Below are 24,271 nucleotides of genomic sequence, written 5' to 3'. Positions count from 1 at the left end.
GCGACAATCTTGCCTATGATTTTGATTAGTACTGTTTAAAAGAACATGGAGCAGGTCAGTTTATGTCACCAGAGGAAGAGGGAAGGGAAATTTACCCTGCAGTCCTTCTGCAAATTAGTGCCACGGTCATTTCAAGCAGTCAAGCAGGTTTAAAGCAGCGAGACTGACTTGTTTTTACGGTTCAATTTTGTAAATTTGAAGGTTCAATTTTGTACCCTTAATGTACTATGAGATACACATTTGTACTTTTTTGCTATTAATATGTACCTTTAAGGACCTCTTAGGAACAAAAATGTACATTGTAAAAAGGTCCTATTCTAGTGAGTACCCCATTTCTTCTGAAAGTGTACAAACTATTCATAAAAAAAGAAAATTAGTAGTTTAGTGAGCCAATAGTCTTAGTTAATAACATAAACATGAAACTAAATAGTTAGCATTTTTTAATAATAAATTATAATATACACTACAATTATTCATTAATCATTCATTTTCTTTCGGCTTAGTCCCTTATTTATCAGAGTGAGGAACCGGCAAATATTCTGAGATATGGTTTGCCCTTCCAGCCACAACACAGCACTGGGAAACACCCTTACACTCTCACATTCACACACACACACTTGTACACTATGGCCAATATAGTTCATCCAATTCACTTAACGCATGTCTTTGGACTGTGGGGGACCGCACTACAGCTACCTACTTGCTGTGAGGCGAGTGCTAACCACTGAGCCACCGTGCCACCCTTACTCCAATTATGGTTTTATATTATATAACAGGTTAGGGTCACACTTTAATTTGAGGTACAATTTTTACCTATAATAAAGCAAACTAAGGTTTTACATCAATAAATTACAATTTTTCTGCTTATTAATAGTTAATAACATAGTAGTTGGGTTAAATAAGATTGTAGAATGACTAGTATAAGATCATACTTTATAAGTGTTCATAAACAGCCAAATATCATAATATTAAGCAGGCAATAAGCTAGTGGAAATTGGTACTTAAACTAAAGTGTTACCCTGGTCAAAATAGCTAATTAGATTCTGTACATGTACATTGTTTTAAATGTAGTATATATTTTCTTTGTTGTCTGCTTTGCTTTTGAGGCCTTAGAGAGTTCTGATTGAAGCTGCAGGCAATTGTCAGAGGAATGAATCATGCGTAGCCTGTATTTCCAGTTTTGCCCCTCATTTTAATAGATCAATCACAGTTGATACTAGTCCTGTCTGTCTGTTACAGTACTGTGTGCTCATCATATTGACCAGTAGACTCAGGGTTAAAGCTGTGGATAGATGTTTGCTCTTATAATGCTGGATTTCCACATTCGGAATGATCCAGAATGAGGAAATCATTCCAGTCTTATCATGTCTGTTTTATGGAAGTGGATGTTAACCAATCTTTTCACCTTTTACTGACTGAAAAAGAGCAGCTTGAGTATACTTCTAAACATCTCTTTCTGTTATTGGTGGATTGCAAGTCATCGTTCAAAATACCTGAAGATGAGTAAACAACATGAATAATCTTTTTTGTGACTTAATTCTGATGAATATTTTCAATAAAAAATAAAATAACACTCATAACACATTCTAAATGTTTCTTTGACAAGTGTAGTAAATCAATACACAGCCACACACAGGGAAAAAAAGGCATTGGTCTGACTGACACTATTGAATGGTTGCATTCCCAGGTGCATTTTCTACAGCACTTGAACACAAACTGTCATTCACGGTCACTCTGTTTTAGCATTGATCGGCTATGAAATACTCTTGAAAAGCAACATGTGGCTCTCAGTCAATTGTGTTATAACAGCGCCTTCCTGTTAGTCTGGGACTTAAACAGAATCAGGACGTAGGGTTTGTTCCACATACTGAGGACTGAGCTTTCACTTGACTGCAATGTGAACTGAAGTGAAACTTAATGCACCTCACTGAATTATTTTTTTTCAGCCTTTCTCATCATTTTGCCGAAAGGAAGTTGGCTGATCTCACCTGCGCTCACGCAGCCTCAGAGAAAGACTGCAGATGACTGCTTACGGACTTTCCCCTTGATTTTGCCCTTTAGGCAATTTAGACGAGTGCTTTAACTTGACTTTCATAAAAATAAGGAAATGCAAATCTTGGCCTAGATATTTTTGGAGTTAGAGAACTGACTACTTATGCCGAGTTCAGACTGCACGATTTTCAAAATAGTCCTGTCACAGCTGTTTCCACACTGCATGACTATCTGGGGTAGTGGGGTAGTTTTCATGGCTGCTGTGTTCACACTGCAAGATGGATCAGTCACTGGGGGTTCTACAATGCAAGTAAGAAGAATCGCTGACAATGTTGTCTCGGTCCACAAACTACGTCTCACAACCAAACACACGCAAGAAGTGAAATAGAAACAACACGAGGTCATGTATAGGTCTTTTGTTAATAACTACATGAGAAAGAAGCCTTTAGAAGGCTAGAAAATGTAGAAATTTCTCCTCAACTTCATTTTTTTTTCGACCTGGTTGAGGTATTGCTCAGATGACATGTCAAACAGACACGGGTGCTCCTGCCAAATTTAAACTAGTTTTTGCTCCATTTCTTGGGTCCAAATAGACAGAAAATAAGCGCTTTTAACTTCTCCCTCAGCCTCTCGCTGGCCTGCAGATACCCATACTAGTGGATGCTGTTCTCTCGTTGGCTGTAGGTAATCGCTGATGTTATTTTTAATCAGAACACATGCCACCCGGCATGATTTGAATCAGCATGCCAAATATCTCACGGGTGTCAGCGACTCATCTGCGATTTTTCTCAGATCGCATCTTTGACCGTTCATATGTGTGATTGTTACTCACCTGATGGAGCACATATTTGCCTGTGATTTCAAGCATTTGTTGGCGATTTCTCAGAACCTGTCGGTGAGTCTAAATCATGGCTAAAATCATGCAGTCTAAACTAGGCATTAGTCTTGAAGGAACATCACTATAAATTAGGGCTGCTTGATATTGGAAAAAACTGATATTGCGATATTTTGTATTTCTGAGATAGGAATATAATTTCACAGTATGACTTAAGAGACAGCTTGGGAAGTATTCACAATTTTACATTGATTGGGATGATTTTGTTGGGGCGTGCATCTGCATAAAATATCCAAAATATGCATAAAAATTTTAATAAAATAAAAAATTATGGTTTTTGGTGGTGTATTACTATATTGAGGTAAAGAAATTCAATGATGAAATCTAAAATAACACAGGACAGTTCAAAAGTAATTAAGCTCAACTAATCTTTGGTAAAGTGGCAAACTTTATAATTTCTTGTTCCCAAGTGCTTTAAATTTGCTTTAAATCTTACAATCACGGGTCTTAAAAAACACATCGGAGTAAAAAAATAAATAAATCACACTATACTGATTACATTCAAAATGACTCAACAAATCATGAAAGTAACTTTTTTTCATTATTTTAAAGCTTACTTTTTTCAAGGAAAAGAACTCGAGAACTGTTCTGTAAGGTTTTCTGAAGTAAAGTATTACTTTAGTAATATTAATATTAATTATACTAATATTACATCTCAATTTTTTATGCTGTGTGCCCTTAAAAGAGAGTTAGTACACCACAAGTCATAGTTTGTTGAAATGAGTACATTAATAAAATCAAATCTGTGACCTGTTTTGTCTGATCGTTCAACAAATTGAACATACAGTGCTCAGCATATCTATTTTATAATATTTGTATCCATTTCTCAGTGAATATAGGAAATGTGTTTTGGTGTATTTAAACAAAACAGATTTATTAAACAGGAATATTTATTAAAATTATATTTTAGTCACCAAACATATATTGAAGGATAATACAATTACATTCAAGCACAAACACACAAAATTTTTTTAATTTTTTTTTGCTTCTCTTGATTTTTCCTAATTTTTAAATTGGTATTTAATATTTTTCTAAAGCATATACGTTTGGCTGTACTAGTTTTTGGACCGTTATTATAAGTTATTTTGTTAGTTAAGTTCCAGATTTGGCTTCAGTACTGACTAATCTAATGTAAATGCGCAAATATAATATTGTTTTGCTTCCTGTTTAAAACATGAATTTAAAAGATAGATTTGTGAGGGGTGTATATATGCTGAGCACTGTATTATTTCTTTCCATTTTATTAAATGAATAATATACAGCACAATCATCGTGTAGTCTGATTTACGAATCAATTTACTCTTAAGAATGTTTAATTTTTAATCAGTACTTCAACAATAGCAGAGAGGAAAGTTTCCATTTTTTTTAAATCACAAAATCAGTGCTTCATCATCTGTGCTCTGCTCTTCGGAAAAATAAATGCTTTTATCGTTTATGGTTTACTGAGCATATGCCTAACAGGTCTCTGTTTAAATAGCAAGAGGTTTAGTTCTGGACTAATAGCTGTGGTTGATCAGTGTTTGTAGGTCATAAAAACGAGCAATAATGTCTGCTTGCAGAAGGAAAGCCAAGTAAGCTTTACTCAGTCTGCTCTCTTTTACACTGCGCTGTTCATCTTTTCTTCTGTTGATTGTTATTGTCATGCCGACCTTCCTCCGGTTCAGTCTCTCAGCTCCTTTTCTGATGACTCCCATTGGACAATGCTCAGGGTTCACCCACACACCTCTCAGGATTCAGCCACACACCTCTATAGACTGGGGCTTGTCTAAAACCTTGCACTGAGATGCAGTCGCCCGTTGGGACATTTTCAGGACAGCTTTATCAGGCCAGATATCCTCTCACGCGGGCCTTGTGTTTGTTTATGTGCGTGTCATCCTCTGAGGGTCTATGAGGGCGTCTGTTGTCCTGTCAATAACCGCTGTGTTTAGGCTATTCAGAGCTCTCCTTCTGCGTCCTTGGCGTAAAGCATTAGATTAATAAGTCACCAAAACTGGGGCATAATCTCCTTCAAGCATCTCATTCAGTAGATCCCCATGCTTTGTAATTCCTCCAATAAGTGCTGGTTTCTAAGCGGCTATTGTTTTACAGGTGATGAAATGCAAAGAATTTTTTTGAGGAGAGGAAAATCGCTCATTTGTTTAAAAATTAAGAAACAAAAAGAGCTCAAGTGTTTGCTCTGAAATTCACAAATGTTCTGTTTCAATGTTTTTTTGGTTGTTGAACCCCCTCCAAGACATTATTGTAATGTAAAAATGAGCTAAACCGAACACTTGTGATCATATTTTAATGCGTTCTGCAATATTAAGCCCATAAATTCAGCGCTTGCCTTTGCGAATTCTGTGTGAGTCTGCTCTGCTATTCTTTAGTTCGGTCTATGGAGCTTTGTGCATATGATGTGATGGTTGGTATGAATGGGTATCTGTGCATCTGACAGTGTGGTCTTGTGCTGTTTAGAGCCAAAACCATCACCAATAGTGCTGGGATTGGGTGCCTGGGCAGAATGTGTTGACTGTTATAACACTGTTCCTTTTGTAGGAGGCAGGATATATGCCTCTAATGACCTTTTGTTGTCTAGGATTTTCCAGTATGGTGGTATGCAGTGGTAGAAATATGTGATATCTTTCCAACTGGCTTTGTTGTTCAATCACTCCCCTTAATTTAAACTTTGTGTTTTCAGCATAGAAAATGAATTTTTAATGGTTAGTTTACTCAAAAGTTACACTTTGAATTTCAATCCATGCAAGATGTTGGTGACTTTTTTCCACCAGTGGAACATTAAATTAGTTATTTTTGCTGAACTCTAGTCTTTGAGAGTCAAAAACATGCTAAATAAAATTGAATACAGTACATTCTCAGAAATATAGGTACAAAAGCTGACACTGAAACTGTATCTTTTCAGAAGATACACATTTGTATCTTAAGGGTCCATAGTGGAACTGGCAGTTCATTCTGCTGTGGTTACTAGGAATGCAACAATTTACTGATTTCATTATTATCCGTGGTTTAATTCGTCACAGATTATTTATCGTAAAGGCTTGTCAACACCGTGTTTCTGCAGAGAACAAAACTGCTGCAGCTCAGCAAAGTAATGCCAACTGTGCGCAAGTTTATAATTCTGAGCTTGTACACAATACGCGCGTACACTGGATTAAAGGCTGATTTTAACTATCACTGACGCCATTAACTAAGGGCTGCTCATATATCCCATCTTTTGCCTGCGCAAATTCATTATTTACAATTGCGGTGTGCAACTTGCGCATATTGGCAATGATGCTCTCATACTTTCCAGGCGCACCTGGTTGAAAGAATTCTGCGAGCGCACAGCGAGTCACGTGACAAGAACTGGACTGGTCAGCTTCATATATTTTATGGACTATACACAATTCTACTAAAAAACAAAGAGAAAGAAATACAAAAGGAAAATACCAAACAAATTCATAATATAGTTGATCAAATGTGCCTTTAGACGACAGAACTTCAGCAGCCTTTGACTACATTTGGTCTCTTCAAAAGGGAAATACCTAGCTACCTAGTATGTAGCTTAGATTTACATTAGACAAATCAAATAGTTTTTATTTGTTCTTATGCATATTTATTTCTTTATTTGATTATTCTTTGTTCTGTCATTAATTTTCAGTATAAAAATGTTACTTATATTTAAATGCCAAAAACTGTTTTTCACTTATTTTAAGTCTAAACTATTGTTTGTTTTTATTATTATTATTTTGTGCTGTTATTATTATTATTTAGTTACTGAGCAGCAATAAATAACACTTTAAAATAAAGGATTTTTCATGTGATTTATTTTTAATTAGTAGTGTTTTGAAATTAATGAAAAATAATCGTGCATAATTATCGTGATTATTCCTCAGACAATAATTGTGCAACCAAAATCTATAAAATCTATCCCCTGGTAAATCAGAGACTAAGTCAAAGGATAGTGAGTGAGTAAGTTAGTAAGTGAGGATCCATATAGGCATGGGCTGGTAAAAGATTCTGACGGTTCGATAACCTTGGATATAAACATCATGGTTTCACGGTATCACGGTATTGAGATTAATGCTCTAAAATATATTATTTTTAAATATCTGGGTAAAAACAAAACCTTTTTACACCTTTGTACACAATATATTTTTATTTGGGAAAAATTTAAAATATTTTGGAGCAGTAAACATGTCAGGCTAAATAATTCTAATGATTTACGGACTTCTGCTGTCTTCATTTGTTTCAAAAACGCAGATTTCTTTACAGTTTAAAATGGCATTTTTGCCATTTTGCCTCTAGGATTTTTTCCAGCTGTGGCGGCAGACCTTTTTTACTCAGATCTACCAACTACCTGTGGTGTATTTCAATGACAAATGTCGTAAGCGCAGTATTACAATTCGGGATCACATTCATGTAATAGCCTCTGAGCATGCGAATCTCATCCGATTTCCTCTGCTCGTGCACAAAACTTCTTGCACGCCCCCTCAAATATACGCTGCTCAAGCGCAGATCTTGCGCGCTCTCAAATAAACGCTTCTGAAGTGCGATTTAGTGCGTTTATTAAAAAAAAGTATATCTCCAATATTTATTAGATTTGCTTGGAATATTTGTGACTGTCTCTAACAGACCTACAGAGCGACATTAATGAGTCCTGAAGTAAAGTGAAACGGCTATACGTCGTGTTTGCTGGCCTCATGCATCACGCACCTGTCAGTCAGCAGGTCAGTCAGTCGGCACGTAACCTTAAAGAGTTAAACAAACAGCGCACAGCACTACTACGGTTACAGAAAAGTTTCCAAGCCGCGGTACACCTCGATCACGGTTATCGTCCCATGCCTAGATCCATATTGGTACCTCAAAGCTGTATTTTAGCACTTAAAGGGTTTATATTTGTAGGCCTGCCACAATATAATTTTTTTGTTGTACGATATATTGCACCAAAATCTATTGCGATAAATGATATTATTGTCATTTTAAGACCATTTTATGCTACTTAGTATATAATGCCAAAATGACAATATAATAGCACCATAATGCCAGTACACTCTTCTAAAGAACACATCATATTTTAAGATTATTTCATTTAATTATTGTCATTTTACCTATTTAATAATTAGTCATTGGAATCTGAATGTGAAAATGCATATCCTAAACAAGTAAATAGGAATAAATGTTTACAAACAGGGCAAGGTAAAAAGTAACAGAGGCTGCGAATCTGCGATATCTGCTACCAGATCTATTGTCAGTTGTCAGGTACCCACATGAAAATATACTATAGTAATTTATAGTAAATACTATAGTGTTTTTAACCATACTGAATTGTTGAATATATATAGAACATATAGAATTGTTTTTTATGTATGGCCGTTATATATTGCTAGGGATGCATCGATCAGGTTTTTTTGCGCTTGAGACTGAGTCATTTGATTTTGAGTATCTACCGATACTGAAACCTGGATACCAGGATGTTCCTTTTTTTTATTCACCTTATTTTAACATTCGATGACTTTGTTAACAAACAGAGCGCTTCTGTGAGGTAGCTTGAACAATCAAGAAATAAATAACATAAATTCTTTACTTTTGGACTTTAGTGCTACAGCAAATATATATATATATATATATATAATATAAATATATATAAAACCAAAAAAACAAATAGCACCTCAGCTTAAAATACCCAGCAGGCAATTCCAAGTTTACATAACTCGGTTTGCTATGGGAATGTTGTTGCCGCAGACATACTGATGCTTTCTGCTTGAAGTTGCTTCTGTGCATTTAACCAATAGCGTCTCTGCTACAAAGTGATGTCATGCCGCACACGTTGCTATTTCTGTGTGAAGTCAAGAAAGAGATCTAACTCCGCATAACAATACATGTGTTAAAAATATTGAGAATTTCGGATCTAGGCATCCATGTATATTGCATCACCAAAAATGATTGAGGTCATGTCCAAGTGTTGTGCGATAAGTCGATATATTGACTATTGTGACAAGCCTAAAAATCTATATGTAAAAAGTACAAGAGTGTAGGCTAACTTTTGAAAAGGTGTTGTCCTACTGACAGCTTTTGTACATTAGTGTACCTTTTGTCTTATGAAGCAAAATGATCTGATGTTATCGTCCAATGCAATATTTGCTATTAATTAAACTTTGTTTACGTTGCCCAACAGTAGTGCAAGCAATAGTGGAAGTCATGTCTACACCAGACGTAACGGGATGTAAAAAAAAAACATATCAGTACAATCAAACTGTTTGCTAAACTTGTAGGTAATAAAGTTTTTATTAATGTTCAGTTTCTTCAACATACATCCCATTTTGCTTCATAAGTCCTCAGTACATTGTCAAAAGAAACACTTATTAAGTTTGCGTTGGCTGTGTGTGTTTGTTTTTTTATTGATTTTATTTTTTATTGGACTTGCATTTAATGAATCAACAAGGACTATGGTTTCAGCTTAAATATGATACAGCACATCTTAGATGGTCTTGGAATGAGTAATTTAGAAAGGTTTCATTTTGGATGAGCTATTTTAAGCGCTAGTCCATTAGAGCTGACTACAGATGTGTTTACCTGAGTTTGCTAATAGATGTGGTGTAGTTGATCTGAGCCCACCTGATGTCATCTGGCTGGCGGGAGTCCCATCTCTTCACTGTAGTGGTGAAGCGTTCGGAGGACTGACCTGATACCCGATATCTAGCACTGAAGGTAGGCTGTGTCTGAATGAATATTTAACCGTTCGCCGAGCACGGCTACGTAATGCGCAGGCCAGGCTATTCATGGTTCATTTTCAAAAGGCACATTAATGGAAGTTTGCATGTTTTCACACATTCTGCCTCTTGTTGGGTTTGTTTCACACATACATAGTGATGAACAAGCCCACACAGGGCTCATTGCACTGCGGCGGTTTAATAATTTACAACGTAAGGCTCTGAAGATGAAGAAAAAAGACATTCCTCGGCCTTTTTTTTTTTTTATATTTCTCGCCTCCATACATTGATCTTTCTATAGAACTCATGCTTTTATTTATTGTTTAATTTTAGTTTTAATATATATTTTTATTGATCTATTTGAATTTCATTTAGGTCATTTTGTGTGATTTAAGTTTGTCTATCTTGGTTTACAATAAATGTCTTTGTTCAGGTTAATTACATTTGTATTTAAGTTTTAGTTTAAGATTAAGTGCAAGTCATTTGTTTCTTTAATAGTCTTTTTTTTATTTGATTTAGACTTTTCTTAGGGAAACTATATTTAGATGTTTTGTTTATTTTCAATAATCTTTATTTTGTTAATTTAAGTTTTTAAGTTAAGGTTTTTTTGTTTTTGTTTTTATTTACATTCTTTTTTTTTTCTTTTCATTCTTTTTTTTTTTCATTGATGTTTTTGTATTTTTTTAGACTGGTTACTTACTGAAGCTAAGCAGGGCTGAGTCTGGTCAGTTCCTGGATGGGCAACCACATGGGAAAACTAGGTTGCTGTTGGAAATGGTGTTGGTGAGGCACGCAGGGGGCACTTAACCTGCAGTCTGTGTGATCTTAATGCCCCAGTATAGTGAAGGGAACACTAAACTGTCAGTGGGTGCCATCTTTCGGATGAGATGTTAAACCGAGGTCCTGACTCTCTGTGGTCATTAAAAATCACATGGGACTTCTTATAAAGAGAACCCCGGTGCCCTGGCTAACTTCCCTTTAAGCTCTTAACCATCATGGCCTACTAATCATCCCCATCCACTGAATTGGCTGTCTCTCCACTCCACCTAGCTGGTGTGTGGTGAGCGCACTGGCCTTTGGCTGCCATCGACCCATCCAAGTGGATGCTGCACACTGGTGTTGGTGTGGAGAGACCCCCCTCATGATTTGGAAGCGCTTTAGGTGTAGGCATGGGCCGGGATAAGATTCTTACGGTATGATAACCTTGGATATTAATATCACGGTTTGACGGTATCACGGTATTGTAATTACTGCTTTAAAATATATTATTTTTAAGTGTCTGGGTACAAAACAAAACCTTTTTACACCTTTGTACACAATATATTTTAACTTGGGAAACATTTAAAAACAAATTAACAGTAAACAAGTCAGGCTAAATAATTAAAATTAATTATTGACTTCTGTCTTCATTTTTTTCAAAAACACTGATATTTTTTTATTTATTTTTTTTACAATTTAAAACGACATCTTTGGATATGTTTCTGCTGGAGATACTGTTGTCCTAAAAAACAAAAAATGTAAATAAAACCTTTTTTACTCGCACCTTAGGATCGATATTGCAGAAAATTTTACATTACATTATGGAATTAAACATTTAATGTACTATATAATATAATAATATGTTATTTGATAATAATTATTGTAATGTATAATTTAATTTTTTTTATATTTTTATTATTGAGTTACTATTTTAACACAATTAAATTTTCTAGTTTATTATTTTTTATTTATATTTAATACATTTATTATGGATTTAAATAATTTTTTCGTTTAACGTTTTTTATCCTTTTGTTATTTTGTTTCATTTCCTTTGAAACTGCCATGGCTTTCCGACCTTTAGAAACTTTCATCCTCCTCATTCAGTCCTTGGAAACACAGAAGCTGTAAACCACCTTTATTTCTTCTCGCTCTACCTACACAAAGGAAAGTACAGTTGTTTCTAGGTTTCCAGGCCAGTGTTTATCTCAGTGCAGCATTTAAACACTCAGTGTGAGATGTTTTGAAGTGGTTAATAGCAATTGTCACTCCTTAATGAGTCTTTATAATAAACGCATTGTGCTCTTTTATACAGAGCACTTTATTTGATCCTGTCAGAATGAAATAGTTGTGAAACAGGATTAACTGGTCATTCACAAACACAGATTACACCTAGTCTGAGACCTAATTACACAGCTGACTCTGACTCTCGATGGACTGATTTTTTTAAGCTAGCTTGTGTCATTCGATGTGGTGTTGAAACCGCACTGAAAGTCAAATAAACAGGCCATTCGACATCTTCAAGCTATTCATGACACACAAAAACCACACATCACCCAGACTAGCATTGACCTTGACGACATCCTGGATTTCGGTGACCAGTTTTTCCACACCCTGACCTGTTTGTGTCATTAGCCCGCAGTGCTAAAACAACTGAAGGAAATGATGATAACAAATGAGTTGTGTTATCAAGCCATTCGGAGATAATTGCTCTTTCGGGAACACTCTTAAACATTAACTGAAAAATCAATCAGCGCTGAAATAGAAGGTCATGGCCACTGAAACCAATGCAGATTCAAAGCTCAAGTATGGCTATGTGGTAAAATTTTCCACCAAAATCATTTCATTTTGTTGTGGATTGTGTTTTATGAGTAAGCAGATGGAAATTGGAAGCTTGTCTGTGACCTTTAAATGCAAATGTAGTCGTTTTAATGGCTGATAATTTGGTGTTGTCATTTTCCCGCCTTTTTGTCTGAGGTAAAAGAGCACAATGTTGGGAACATTTACACTCATGTTAATGATCATGATGAGGTGGACTGATGAATACTGAGTGAATAGCTTGCCATGTAAAACAAATAATGGGCAAATACTTTATATAGCCCAAGGCTACATTGTTTAATATTTATGATGAATGGTTTCCAGGTTTGCTGAGGGTGAAATGAGTACACATGTGGCAAAGTTGACCATGTCAAAGTTGACATGTTAAAGTTGACCTTTCTACTTTTTTTTTTTCACTTTCAAAATATAAAGTTTAATATTTTATGCATTTTTGTTATAGTTTTACTGGATTATTGATTTATTATAATGTAAGTATCATCTTGAACTTAGTGCAACTCTTCATTGAAAATGATTTGTGTTATGTTTGGTATTAAGGAAAAATTAGTTTTGTATTATTTTGCAACTGTGTACAGAATTTTTGTATATTATTTAAGTGATTAATTAGTTTTTTATATTATACAGTACTAATTTTATGTTATTAATTATTTAATTAAATTAAGTCTTTTATGTAATCCTGATGCCCAAGCAATAATTGAAAATCAATACTTACAATACTTGTTTTAATAATAGTATTTATGTTAGATGAGTTAAAAAACTTTTAATTGTGCATTAAACTAAACTTAAAACAACTCTTCATTGAAAATGAGTGGTTGTGTTTTTATGTCATCTGTGAAGACGACTTTTTTCTAGTACATACAGTATAGTTGGTGTACTGACGCTTATGTAACCAGTGAACAGTAGTTTATTGAAGGTAAGCATTTGCACATATGATCTCCCACATGCAGTTCTAATGGTGGGTGGCAGCAGCAGGACAGCTCACCGGTCTGTCTGCTTGTAAAGCTGTAATTACAGTCTAGAGAAAGTGCCATTAAACCATAATCGAAAACTGCAGTATGTGTGTGTGTTTTTTCCACTCATTTTATTTTAACCAAGGGAACTTATTATCCCCTTTTTCGTAATATGTAAAATAAATCACTGGTGCCCAAGGCATGTGTCTGTGAATCATTTATTATAGCTATTTGCTCTTATTTGAGCATGTACAAAAAGAACTGTATTATGTGTGTGTCTCTTTAAATGCAAATGAGCTGCTGCTTTACAGAAGAGGGTGGGGCCTGTACATGCTATTTTGACTGAAACAATAAAACCAACAAATCTCACTCAAATGTCAGAGATGACCAGTGGCGAATTAAAACCTGTTTAAATCACGTACAAAAAGCTGTCAGCTTCAGGATGCCGCCAAGACGTTTTAGCATTATACATTTAATTGTGTAACTGTAGTTGTTGTGGAGTAAAGTTGATTAATTAAACTAGTATGCTATCTCTCTGTCAGTCCTTTGTAAATAAACATCACACATTAGCGACACAAACATGATAACATTAATATATTTCTCTAATCTTCACAGAAAACATAAACTGTACTACTTTGCATAATTAAAAGTGTTTATGAATTATAACACTTACATGGAGCGTTTTGGGTTAAAACTAATGACCCATTTCCACTGAGTGGTATGGTATGGTATGCTGAATGCAGTCAGAGGCGATTGTAGCTTTACCATTAGCTGTTCAGCATGTTAACAATAGGTACAGTATGCACCAAAATAAAAAAAATTTAGGGTCGAAACTGAAATTTCTGCATGCACTTGATAAAAAATGAAACCAAATATGGTTTGCAATAAGTATTTAGTACTTGTTTAAATATTATAATGTAGCCTAATTGTGTAAGATGTTTTAAATTGAACTTATAACTTAAAATATATTTAAAAAAAACAACAACAACACACTAATCTCTTTTTGACTTTCTTTTCCAGTGAGCTCGAGTGGTACAGTACATGCATAGAAATGTTAATGGATTCTTGATCGGAATATTGAGCTAATTTAAAACTAATTTAATAATTGAATTGTGAGACAATTTAAACTTTAAACTTATTTAAACCGACTAATGCATTTAAGCTAGTTGATACTATGCGCTTTGGTCAAGCCATTGAAATGAATGGGTTTTACAGTCCCCTGTCTTTTCACTTCCAGTAGCCTTTTTTGGGCTATATACTGTACACAATTCAAGTATATATAGCTAACAAGCACATTCATAAAGACCATTTGAAAACATGACATACTTGTTGTGCACAAAGCATTGACCCCTCCTTCATAAACCATGTTGAACTGACCCTTGACAATGAAAATGTAAAATACCTAAATGTGTTTACTGTCTTTGGAATTTTTCCTCCAAAAATGATACTCAGCTGCAATGTTCTCAGTGGCTCAGATGTCAGGAGTCTGCTGAGACTTTCATGTTCATTGCTTCATCCAACTAGAACATTTGGAGTGTTTATCAGGCACCGACATTGTAAATGGGGATTGTGGTAAATAAGTAAAATCTGAATGGCACTTTTTAGTTTAGTAATATAAAATTATCGGGTTTTTCTTGGTTCTGTGCTTTTTGAGGTTGGTAGAATTACACAGCGTTTAAACACTGAAAAGTCACATTTTCATGATGTGTTACTTTTATTTGTACTGACTTTTCCCCCCTTCTTTTTCTCTCTGTCTGCAGGTTTGCTAAGAACCTGTCTCCAGATAAGATTAATCTGAGCACTCTGAAAGGGGAGGGCCAGCTTACCAACCTGGAGCTGGATGAGGAGGTGCTGCAGAACATGCTGGATCTGCCCACCTGGCTCGCCATTAATAAAGTCTTCTGCAATAAAGCCGCCATCCGGGTAAGAGACACGTCTGCTCGTTCAAGACATCATCACTTTGAGTCCCTCTCATGCTGTAAATGAAGGATATGCTGGGATGATAATTGCACTCTTGGGCTGCAGCCAAATATACTTAATATAACTATCCTGAGATGGGAATTAATGCAGAAGCACAGTGTATGCGTACAATCTTGGTTACTAGACAGTTATTTGTTTGTTATGTCAGACACTGTTGTATATTTGATTAATATTTAAGATTTTCGCACTTGTAATCTAGTAATAATTTGATCTAGTACTTGTCAGTTAGTTTTTAAAATAAATTATTTTTGATAACATCTTTAACAAATGTAAAAAAAGTCCCTAAGGTACATAATGTGGTCTAAATAAAACTAAAGTGTTTTTGTAATGTATTTGTTTTATTCAACATTTGCTTTAATGTACTATATTAGTATTCCTGTAACAGGTAACATAATGTTCCATACACTTACTATAGTTATTACATTGAATTATGCACAACTAATGCTAAACCTAACCCACATTCTAGCTTCATCCATGTAGTAAGTTAGGGCTGCACAATATTGGAAAAATCTAACATTGCGATATTTTGTTTTTCTGTGCTAAATATTGCAATATATAAACAATTTCCCCACATGACTTAGTCCTTTTTAAAAAATTTTTGTTCATTTAGATCAATGATCTCAAACTCAATTCCTGGAGGGCTACAGCTCTGCATAGTTTAGTTTCAAACACCTTAAACTCAGACCTGCTTAATAGTCTCTAGTAGTCTCTTGAACACATTGATTACTTGGATCAGTTGTGTTTAATTAGGGTTGGAGCAAAACTGCCCTCCAAGAAGCCCTTACAGGAATCGAGTTTGAGACCTGTGATTTAGATCAATTGTACTGATTCCGTAGGATAGTGAATCGTTCATAAAAAGGTTGAAAATGAACTAGTTAAAGCCAAAAATAACAGTGAAATAAACAGTGTTTTATGGTTTTTGGGAATCCAATAGTATTTAGCTGCAGAATTTGAATAATCAAAAGTAAAATAACACTGCAAAAGTCTTTACTGTATAAATTTTTCTAAATTATTCTTTATTAAAGTTACAAATGGTACAATTTCTTGTGCTTGAACACTTTGAATGCTGTCAGGCCTTAAAAACATGTGCAAATGAAAAACTCCATTTTGGTTAAACTCTGCTTTAACTTCACTATTCTTCCCTGTCCTTAACGGTTCCCTGGTTAACAATAATCATAACTGAACATTGCAGATCCTGCGATGTGACTATTGCGGATGTGCACATTGTGATAGCAGTGCTAAACCGATATACTGTGCAGCCCTATAGTACAGTAAGTACACATAATGAATTAACATTACTCAGTAGTTAAATGAATGAGTATGCTGTAACTACATCTCCTTAAAATAGTGTAACCAAATGTTATAATAATTAATAAAAAATAATGTTAATGTTAAAAGTTATCATGATCAAAATACAATTTAATTGTAATCTTACAATATTCTTTCCATAGTGTACATTAGGATTTTGTATATTAAATCTAACTAAAAAATTTTAAGTGTTCTTTGCTAAAATATAATTAGAAATCTGCTTAAAATATGTACATTTTAAAAGTGACTATGACTTTTTCTTTTTATTAAAATTTCCTTTTTATTGACCATAAATTAAAGCTATATTTTTTATTCAAATTGCCTATAACTTGAACATGTTGCTTTATTATTTATAAATATAGCAATAATAATACTGCAGCAACACTTAAGTCATTAAAAATATAATTAGATAGATAAATTAAATTAATATAATTAAAGTAATAGTTTATTTTGATGCCTTTATAATTTTTCTGACAATTTTATACACATTCTTCTTTTTTTTTAATAATATGATCATGTTTTTATTCATTTATTATTATTTCTTTATATAACCATTGGAAAACACCCTTATCTAGGCCTTGCACTGTATTTGATATCATTAGTTTATGCCAAAGGAAACCAGAGAACAGGCGTGTGTGTGGTGAAGAAACACAGTGACCGTGCCCTGTAATCACAACAGCCAATCTGAGCCAACAACGCTGACCACGCAAACCTCAGAGCACAGACACAGTGTTACTTTGAGCAACTCCGTGCTGTCAAAACAATGACTCTGTAGTTGTGAAGAACATTGCAGTAATTAATATCTGACATTATAATTGATACTTAGAAGAACAAACAAAACACACATTCCCTTGTGCTATTCTTTCAAACTATAAAACCAAACCAAGACAGGCTGACTTTGTACTTTTTCTTCCCTGTTTCTCTTTCTGGCCTCATCCTTCATTCCGCAGTCAATTATCTATTAGTCAGGTGCAGTTTTCTACAAGCATTATTGGCTGATTCTCCATTCCTGTCCAGGAGATTTAAATGGGTTTCCTTCACCCTGCATTAATGCACAAATTGAAGTATCACGTGAGAAATGAGTGATAGAAACGCCAGATATCTTGTGAAAAAAGGGTTAATGTGAAAAAAAAAAGATTAAAAAGAGAGCTGCTTTTCAGTCTTCTTGGGAAAGTTTTGAATTGTCATTGAGCTTGAAAATTTTATTAGAGCTGGCCACCATGCACCTGTTTTCCAAACCGGTCTCAAGTCCCACTTACACTGAAAAAAGTCATTCTTTGGCCTTGTAGATTTCATTTAATTTAACATGTTATATTTAATAAAATTAGCTTCCTGTTTTTAGGGCTTGTTTTGTTTTGAAATTACTTAATGTCTAACAAAATCTAATCTATTTTATTATAATAATTTATCTATTAATTTTGAATAATTAAAAAAAAAGAAAATATTAATTAAATCGAACTTGATTAAAATGAGCATTTTCAAATTCTCAATCAGTTTCTGTTACAGCGATCAATAATTTTGGTTAAAATGTGTTATTTTTATAAGTACTGTTTGCAGTTACTCATTTTAAATGGCTTCTTTTAAATAAGCCAATTTAATTAATTGTTACTCAACCATATTTGTTGAATTTAATTAATAATATTGCTTGTAATCTGTTACCTAATTTTTTAATGAGTATATACTGTTTTATTTTTCATTCATTCATTCATTTTCTTGTCGGCTTAATCCCTTTATTAACCGGGGTCGCCTTAGCGGAATGAACCGCCAACTTATCCAGCAAGTTTTTACCCAGCGGATGCTCTTCCAGCCGCAACCCATCTCTGGGAAACATCCACACACACACATTCACACATTCACACACACACTCATACACTATGGACAATTTAGCCTACCCAATTCACCTGTACCGCATGTCTTTGGACTGTGGGGGAAACCGGAGCACCCCGGAGGAAACCCACGCGAAGGCAGGGAGAACATGCAAACTCCACACAGAAACGCCAACTGAGCCGAGGTTCGAACCAGCGACCCAGCGACCTCCTTGCTGTGAGATGACAGTACTACCTACTGCGCCACTGTGTTGCCCCTGTTTTATTTTTTTACAGTGTAAAAGCTCCAAAAGGGGTAAGAAGGGAGGAGAGAGAACCAGTCATTGTTATGTGTGTGCGGCAGTGGTCAAGGAGGTTTATTTTCATTATTAAAATGTGTTAGACATTGGTTGGTTCTCTACCGCCTCCTTCCCGATGGGTCCACATCTAGCTTTATTACAAACGGATTTTATTACTTGGCCACTATTTGTTTTGTCTGTCATTACAGATCTTGGTAACACTTTAGAATAGTGGTCCATTCGTTAATATATTTAAAATTATATTAACCAAGTATGAATAATGTTGTAAAGCATTTATTAATTGTAGTTTAACATTTGCTAATGCATTATTAAAATTTAAAGTTGTGCTTGTTAACATTAGTTAATGCACTGTGGGTTAACATGAACTAACATTTAATTTAGGTAATATTAACTACGATTAATAAATACCATCATAAATGTATTGATTGTTTGTTCATTTTAGTAAGTACGTTAACTAATGGACCATTATTTTTAAGTGTTCCCCTCAATTTTTTTTCAAATTCTTTTTTAGCATATTTTACCATGTACATACACATTTCCATGTGCCAGATATAACAAAAACCAACAAGCAAACAAATACACAAACAAAACAAAAGGCTCCTCAGTATTTTACATCAGAATATAATTTCACCTCTTTTACTAACCTTCTAGTAAAACAGTTCCGACTCCACCACCCTTTAAAAACAACATAGGAGGTCCTCAAACTCTATCTAAAATTATGTATTTATTTCTTAACATCCAAGTTATTTTTTTTCATTGTCACGCTTGTTACCATTTTTTTCAGCCAACGGCCTGTATTTGGTGCCCATATACTTTTCCAATTTAAAGAAATAAGCCGTTCCACTTACAGAATACACACAGCTGAAGTCAGAATTATTTCATAAATATATGCTCCATCTTTTTTAACTTGATCTCCTTGGGATATGAATGAAATAAAAAAATAAAAGAGACATTGGTATATAAACCTCAAGAATCTTTTCTATCATTTCCTTCACACCTTTCCAGATGTTCTGTATCCCTTTACATTCCCATATGCAGAGATGCAGCGTTCTTTTAAGGTCCCTGCATCTCAAGCAAGTAACTGGAATATTTTCATTATTTTTATGCAAAAAAATGGAATTATGTAAATCCTCATTTACCACTTACGTTGCAACAGTTTCAGACGAGTGTTCATTGTTAGTGATTGAGCTTCCTATTATTCTTAAGATCTCGTCTCCAAGCTTCCAATTTACTGTTTGAAGATTCCTTTGATCCTGACACCAGCATCTTGTATAATGCAGAAATAAACCTTCGCTAAAACACTTGTTTTTACTTTTTCCAAAACAGACAATGATGGAATATCCAGATAATTATTTTGTGATTTGAGGACAAAATCTATTATTTGTAAATACTTAAAGGAATGTTTTGCAAGAATATTGTATGTACTAACAATTTCCTGAAATGACACTAGAATATTGTTAGCATATAAATCTGCTATCTTTCTAATTGCCTTCTCTGCCCATATCTTGAATCCTGCATCTAACATACTTGGTTTAAATTTTCATTGCTCCAAATTGGATTAAAACAAGATAAGGGATAGCAGGCACTTAATTTTTTATGTCAAACCATATGGAAATCATATTTAAAACTAAGGGATTTGGGATTTTTAAAAGATCTTTCAATTCTGCTGAATATAAACCCAGATCTTTTGATATGTACTGACCGATTTTACAGAAGCGGCATCTATGATGGATGTAGGGATTGATCGCCATTCAGCTGCCCTGTCATAAACTGTTAATTATGCTGATTTATAGCCAATCAAACTTGTCAGTATTTATAATGAGTAGACCTACATGGAGTCTGCCCGTGCACAAATACAAAGAGTCTATTTATTTACTTATTTAAATGTTTGTAAATATATATTTAATCAGTTTTTATATTAGATCCTGTAATATTATGAATAATATCAAATGTTTATATTATTTATTTACAATACAGTTAAAGTAATATTTTCTGTCTTTTAAATATATTATATGAGAGATTTGCTTTGTTTACAAAACAATCTAATTGGATTTGCATTATAAACTAGGGCTGGGTCGATAAGCGATGTTATTTTGAATCGTGATAAAACTTGTCTTAATAAAATGATGATGTTTTATAAAGCAATACTTGAAAGCATTCTTAGATATGGTATCACAGTGTGGTTTGGTAACCTATCTGTTCAGTGTAAATCTAAATCGATGCATCTCTTAAAGATATGATGGAAAATTGTTGGGCATGATGAATATTTTAATCCTCAAGTTTTTTATGAGAATTGTGTCCTCAATCAGGTGGAAAGGATTGTGAACTTATTTTTTGTTTCCACATTACGTACTGCTTCCCTAGGGTAGGAGATATAGAGTCCCAAAGTGTAGGTTAAACCGTTATAAGAAATCCTTTGTACCTGTTTCAGGGGGTTTATTTAACAAGAGTCTATCTTAATTAGCATTATAAATTTTGTAACTGCTCTATTTTGTATTGTTTTTATTGCTTGTTTTTTTTAGTGAAGGTCTGCAGCAATATGACGATGCCCATAACAAATTTCCTGTCAAGGACAATAAAGTTTACTACTACTATTACTACTAAATTTGATAAGCTCTGCACTTTTTTACTGATCTTTTTTATATTAATCTTAGAGCCAATCACACAGCAGAAATGTGCAACAATGGGAATCTAAAAGTGAGTTGATATTAGAGATGTACCAAATTTTCAGCCAACAAAAACGTATTGGCCAAAAATGCCATTTCATTGACCCTATAAACAATTTATATCGAACTATATATCGTTATTGTTTAATATGGAAAAGAAATATTGAAATGGCATTTTTGTTGTTTCACCCAGCCATAATATAAACCTTAAAAAAATGTGTGTTTTTTTTTTTTACTTTTTTTATCAGAAATTTTTTTACTTCTGTGTAAAAATAGCTAAACATTTTCTCAATTTTTTTTCTGCCCTGTTTACGAGTTAGAAAATCTGTACACTTATTATAGTATTGAGTTTTATAAGACGCTAAAACTGGACCAGAAAACTTTTGACTGAACAATTCTTTTAACATGAGCTTCAGTGTATTTCATCAGCTGATATTTACGCTGCAGCTTTTTGAAGCACACGCATATTTTTTAACTCGTCACTTTGACATTCAGAGATGAGTGATGAGTGCATATGTTTCTTGTGCCTATCTGACTCTATTTAAGGGGAACACAAGAGTTTTGTTTTTACCCTCTGGCTGTGCTGCAGGTGTTTCTGAATGCTCCCTGATGCACGCTAGAAAAAAGAACACACGTACACAGACTTTCACACAGACAGACATGCTGTACACATTCCTAATAATATATATGTAAGAGAAGTTATATTAGTAAGGAGCTCTCAGAGATGCTATGGATTTACTTACATGGATTATGATAATTACTATTAGATAGATAGATAGATAGATAGACAGACAGACAGACAGACAGACAGACAGACAGACAGACAGACAGACAGACAGACAGACAGACAGACAGACAGACAGATAGATAGATAGATAGATAGATAGATAGATAGAAATTATTATAATACAAACACAAAAATGGCATATGATCAAATCAGATAGAAAGGGCCACCTAAAATATTATCACAATTTAATTATATTAACATATTTCAGATGAAATTTTCAATGACCCCACCGTGATAAACAGATTTGTATTATATGTATTATATGTAAAAAGTAATATGTTAGTTTGCAATTTAATTATTTAATCGATTGTGTGTATGTGTTTATGTAATTACTGTTTAATCTTTTTATGCAGATACCATGGACCAAGCTAAAGACTCATCCAATCTCTCTGGTAATAAGACTTTAATATTGTTTTATATCTATAAATATGTGTACATGCATGTATTGTTTAAATGTGTATTATTATTATTATTATTATTATTATTATTATTATTATTGTTATTATTACTGTTGTTGTTGTTGTTGTTGTTTTTGTAATTTAGTTTATTTTGCATTTCATTTATTTGTCTTGTTATTTGTTATGTCTTTTCTCATCCTAATTTATTTGTGTTTTCTATTGTTTGATGTTATTTTGTTTAGCTTTATTTTATTTTGTTTTGTTTTTCTGTATTTTATTTGCTTTTGTTTTGTTGTACTTTATTTGGTCTTGTTTTGTGTTGTTGTGGTTTGTTTTTGGTTTCGTCTTCTTCGAGACTCTCCTTACAGTAAGGGCTGGTGTAGTTTGTGCATATTAATTATTGGCGCTATAAATCATATTTTTCAGTCTCTGGATAAAGTTGTCATGGAGATGAGCACCTGTGATGAGCCCCGCCCTCCCAACGGCCCATCACCCATAGCAACAGCCTCGGGTCAAAGGTCAGTTTCTACTGATGTCCTCAATCCGCCTTGATCCATATCTCTGCCTGCTTCCTGTTTTCATAAGAAACCTGGGTAAACCTGTACAAATAAATGAGCTTTGAAGAACCATGGAAAATAGTTTTTTCTTTTTCTATTTTTGTTTATTTATTTGTTTGTTTGTTTGTTTGTTTTTATTTTCTGCACTAGATATTGTTTCTATGTACGTGTTGTGGAAAACATCCACACAACGGTCATAATACATTAGACCTGCTGATTTTCAATAATGAAACTTGTTGATAACGAACATTTCAAAGTGAGCATTTAAAAATTCTGTGAATATTTATTAATCATGTAAATGTTTAAAATCTTGCCAAGAACTTTCTTGATTGTTGTATTTGTAAAGTAGTGTTCATCACAGATCTGAATGTTTTAAGTCTTAGTAAACTACCTGTTTTCGAACATAAATGTATTTACATGACTCTGGCCTACAACATGCCTGAGATATTGATTGAAAGCATTCTGAATCTTTATAACAATAAGGCTCCATTAGTTAACTTTAGATTATTAAACTTATTGAAATCAGAAGTTGTACGTTTTATTTAATGGAGCTATTAACTTAGAAAGTTCAGTTTATTTAATTAACATTGGCATAATATCTGTAACAAACATTCTTTAGCTATTTCTCCATGTTGATGGCAGCTAATCAGTCCTTCGGGTTTGTAAAAAACAATCAATTAAAAAACAAATGCAAATGCCTTAAAATTGTGCAACGTTTGCTTGATTTTGCATTCAATTCAGAGATCTTGGAGGCTCTGGTTAATCTATTAATAATGTTTACTAATGAGACCTTTTAGGATTTTGAGACTAATGAGATTTTAGGTGCAGTTTCCTATTTATTGCACTTTAATACATTTCTTTTTTCTGAAAGTGTATACACAATAAACACTTTTTTCATGTTATGTACTTGTTAAATCAACCACATTTCTGCAGCTTAAGGGGCCATTCACACAGTAAATGTTTTTTCAACCAATGCGCTACTTTAGTTGTTCTATGTGAACGCACTTGATGGACTTGCGTTACCATCATTATGGTTTCTTTTGCAGCACCTCACACAAGGACATCTTTAAGATTATGTAAATTTAAAAGTTTACATGCAGTGCCACTTATTAGTGTGACTACCAAAGCAGTGGACCAATGAAAAGTAATATGGAGCCGGAGCAAACATTGCACGTTTTTGTTTACAGTAGCAAGTTCTCATGACTAATGTTTTATTTTAAGGCAGAGATGCCCAAACTAGGGCCCAATGTTAGCCATTGTTAGTCCCATCTTAGAAGAGGATAGGAATTGATGGGAAAGGTTTGGTCAATTGTATTTAACAGAGATCTTCAG

General features: G+C 33.9%; 1 protein-coding gene across 7 annotated transcripts in view; it reads left to right on the top strand.

Annotated features, from left to right (window-relative positions):
* bltp3b (bridge-like lipid transfer protein family member 3B) overlaps positions 1 to 24,271 on the top strand; it is a 73,427-nt gene that overhangs the window by 4,183 nt on the left and 44,973 nt on the right. For all 7 annotated transcript variants that reach the window (XM_068219666.1, XM_005164749.5, XM_073946299.1 and 4 more), the window contains exons 2-4: positions 14,879 to 15,041; positions 22,338 to 22,376; positions 22,809 to 22,900. In XM_068219666.1, the coding sequence (XP_068075767.1) occupies positions 14,879 to 15,041; positions 22,338 to 22,376; positions 22,809 to 22,900 (294 nt within the window). The remainder of the gene's footprint in view (positions 1 to 14,878; positions 15,042 to 22,337; positions 22,377 to 22,808; positions 22,901 to 24,271) is intronic.

Source organism: Danio rerio, chromosome 4 (genome assembly GCF_049306965.1).
Source record: "Danio rerio strain Tuebingen ecotype United States chromosome 4, GRCz12tu, whole genome shotgun sequence".
NCBI classification, from domain to species: Eukaryota; Metazoa; Chordata; class Actinopteri; order Cypriniformes; family Danionidae; genus Danio; species Danio rerio.
Note: the sequence above shows the minus strand (reverse complement) of the source record. Positions and strands in the feature narration are given on the sequence as shown.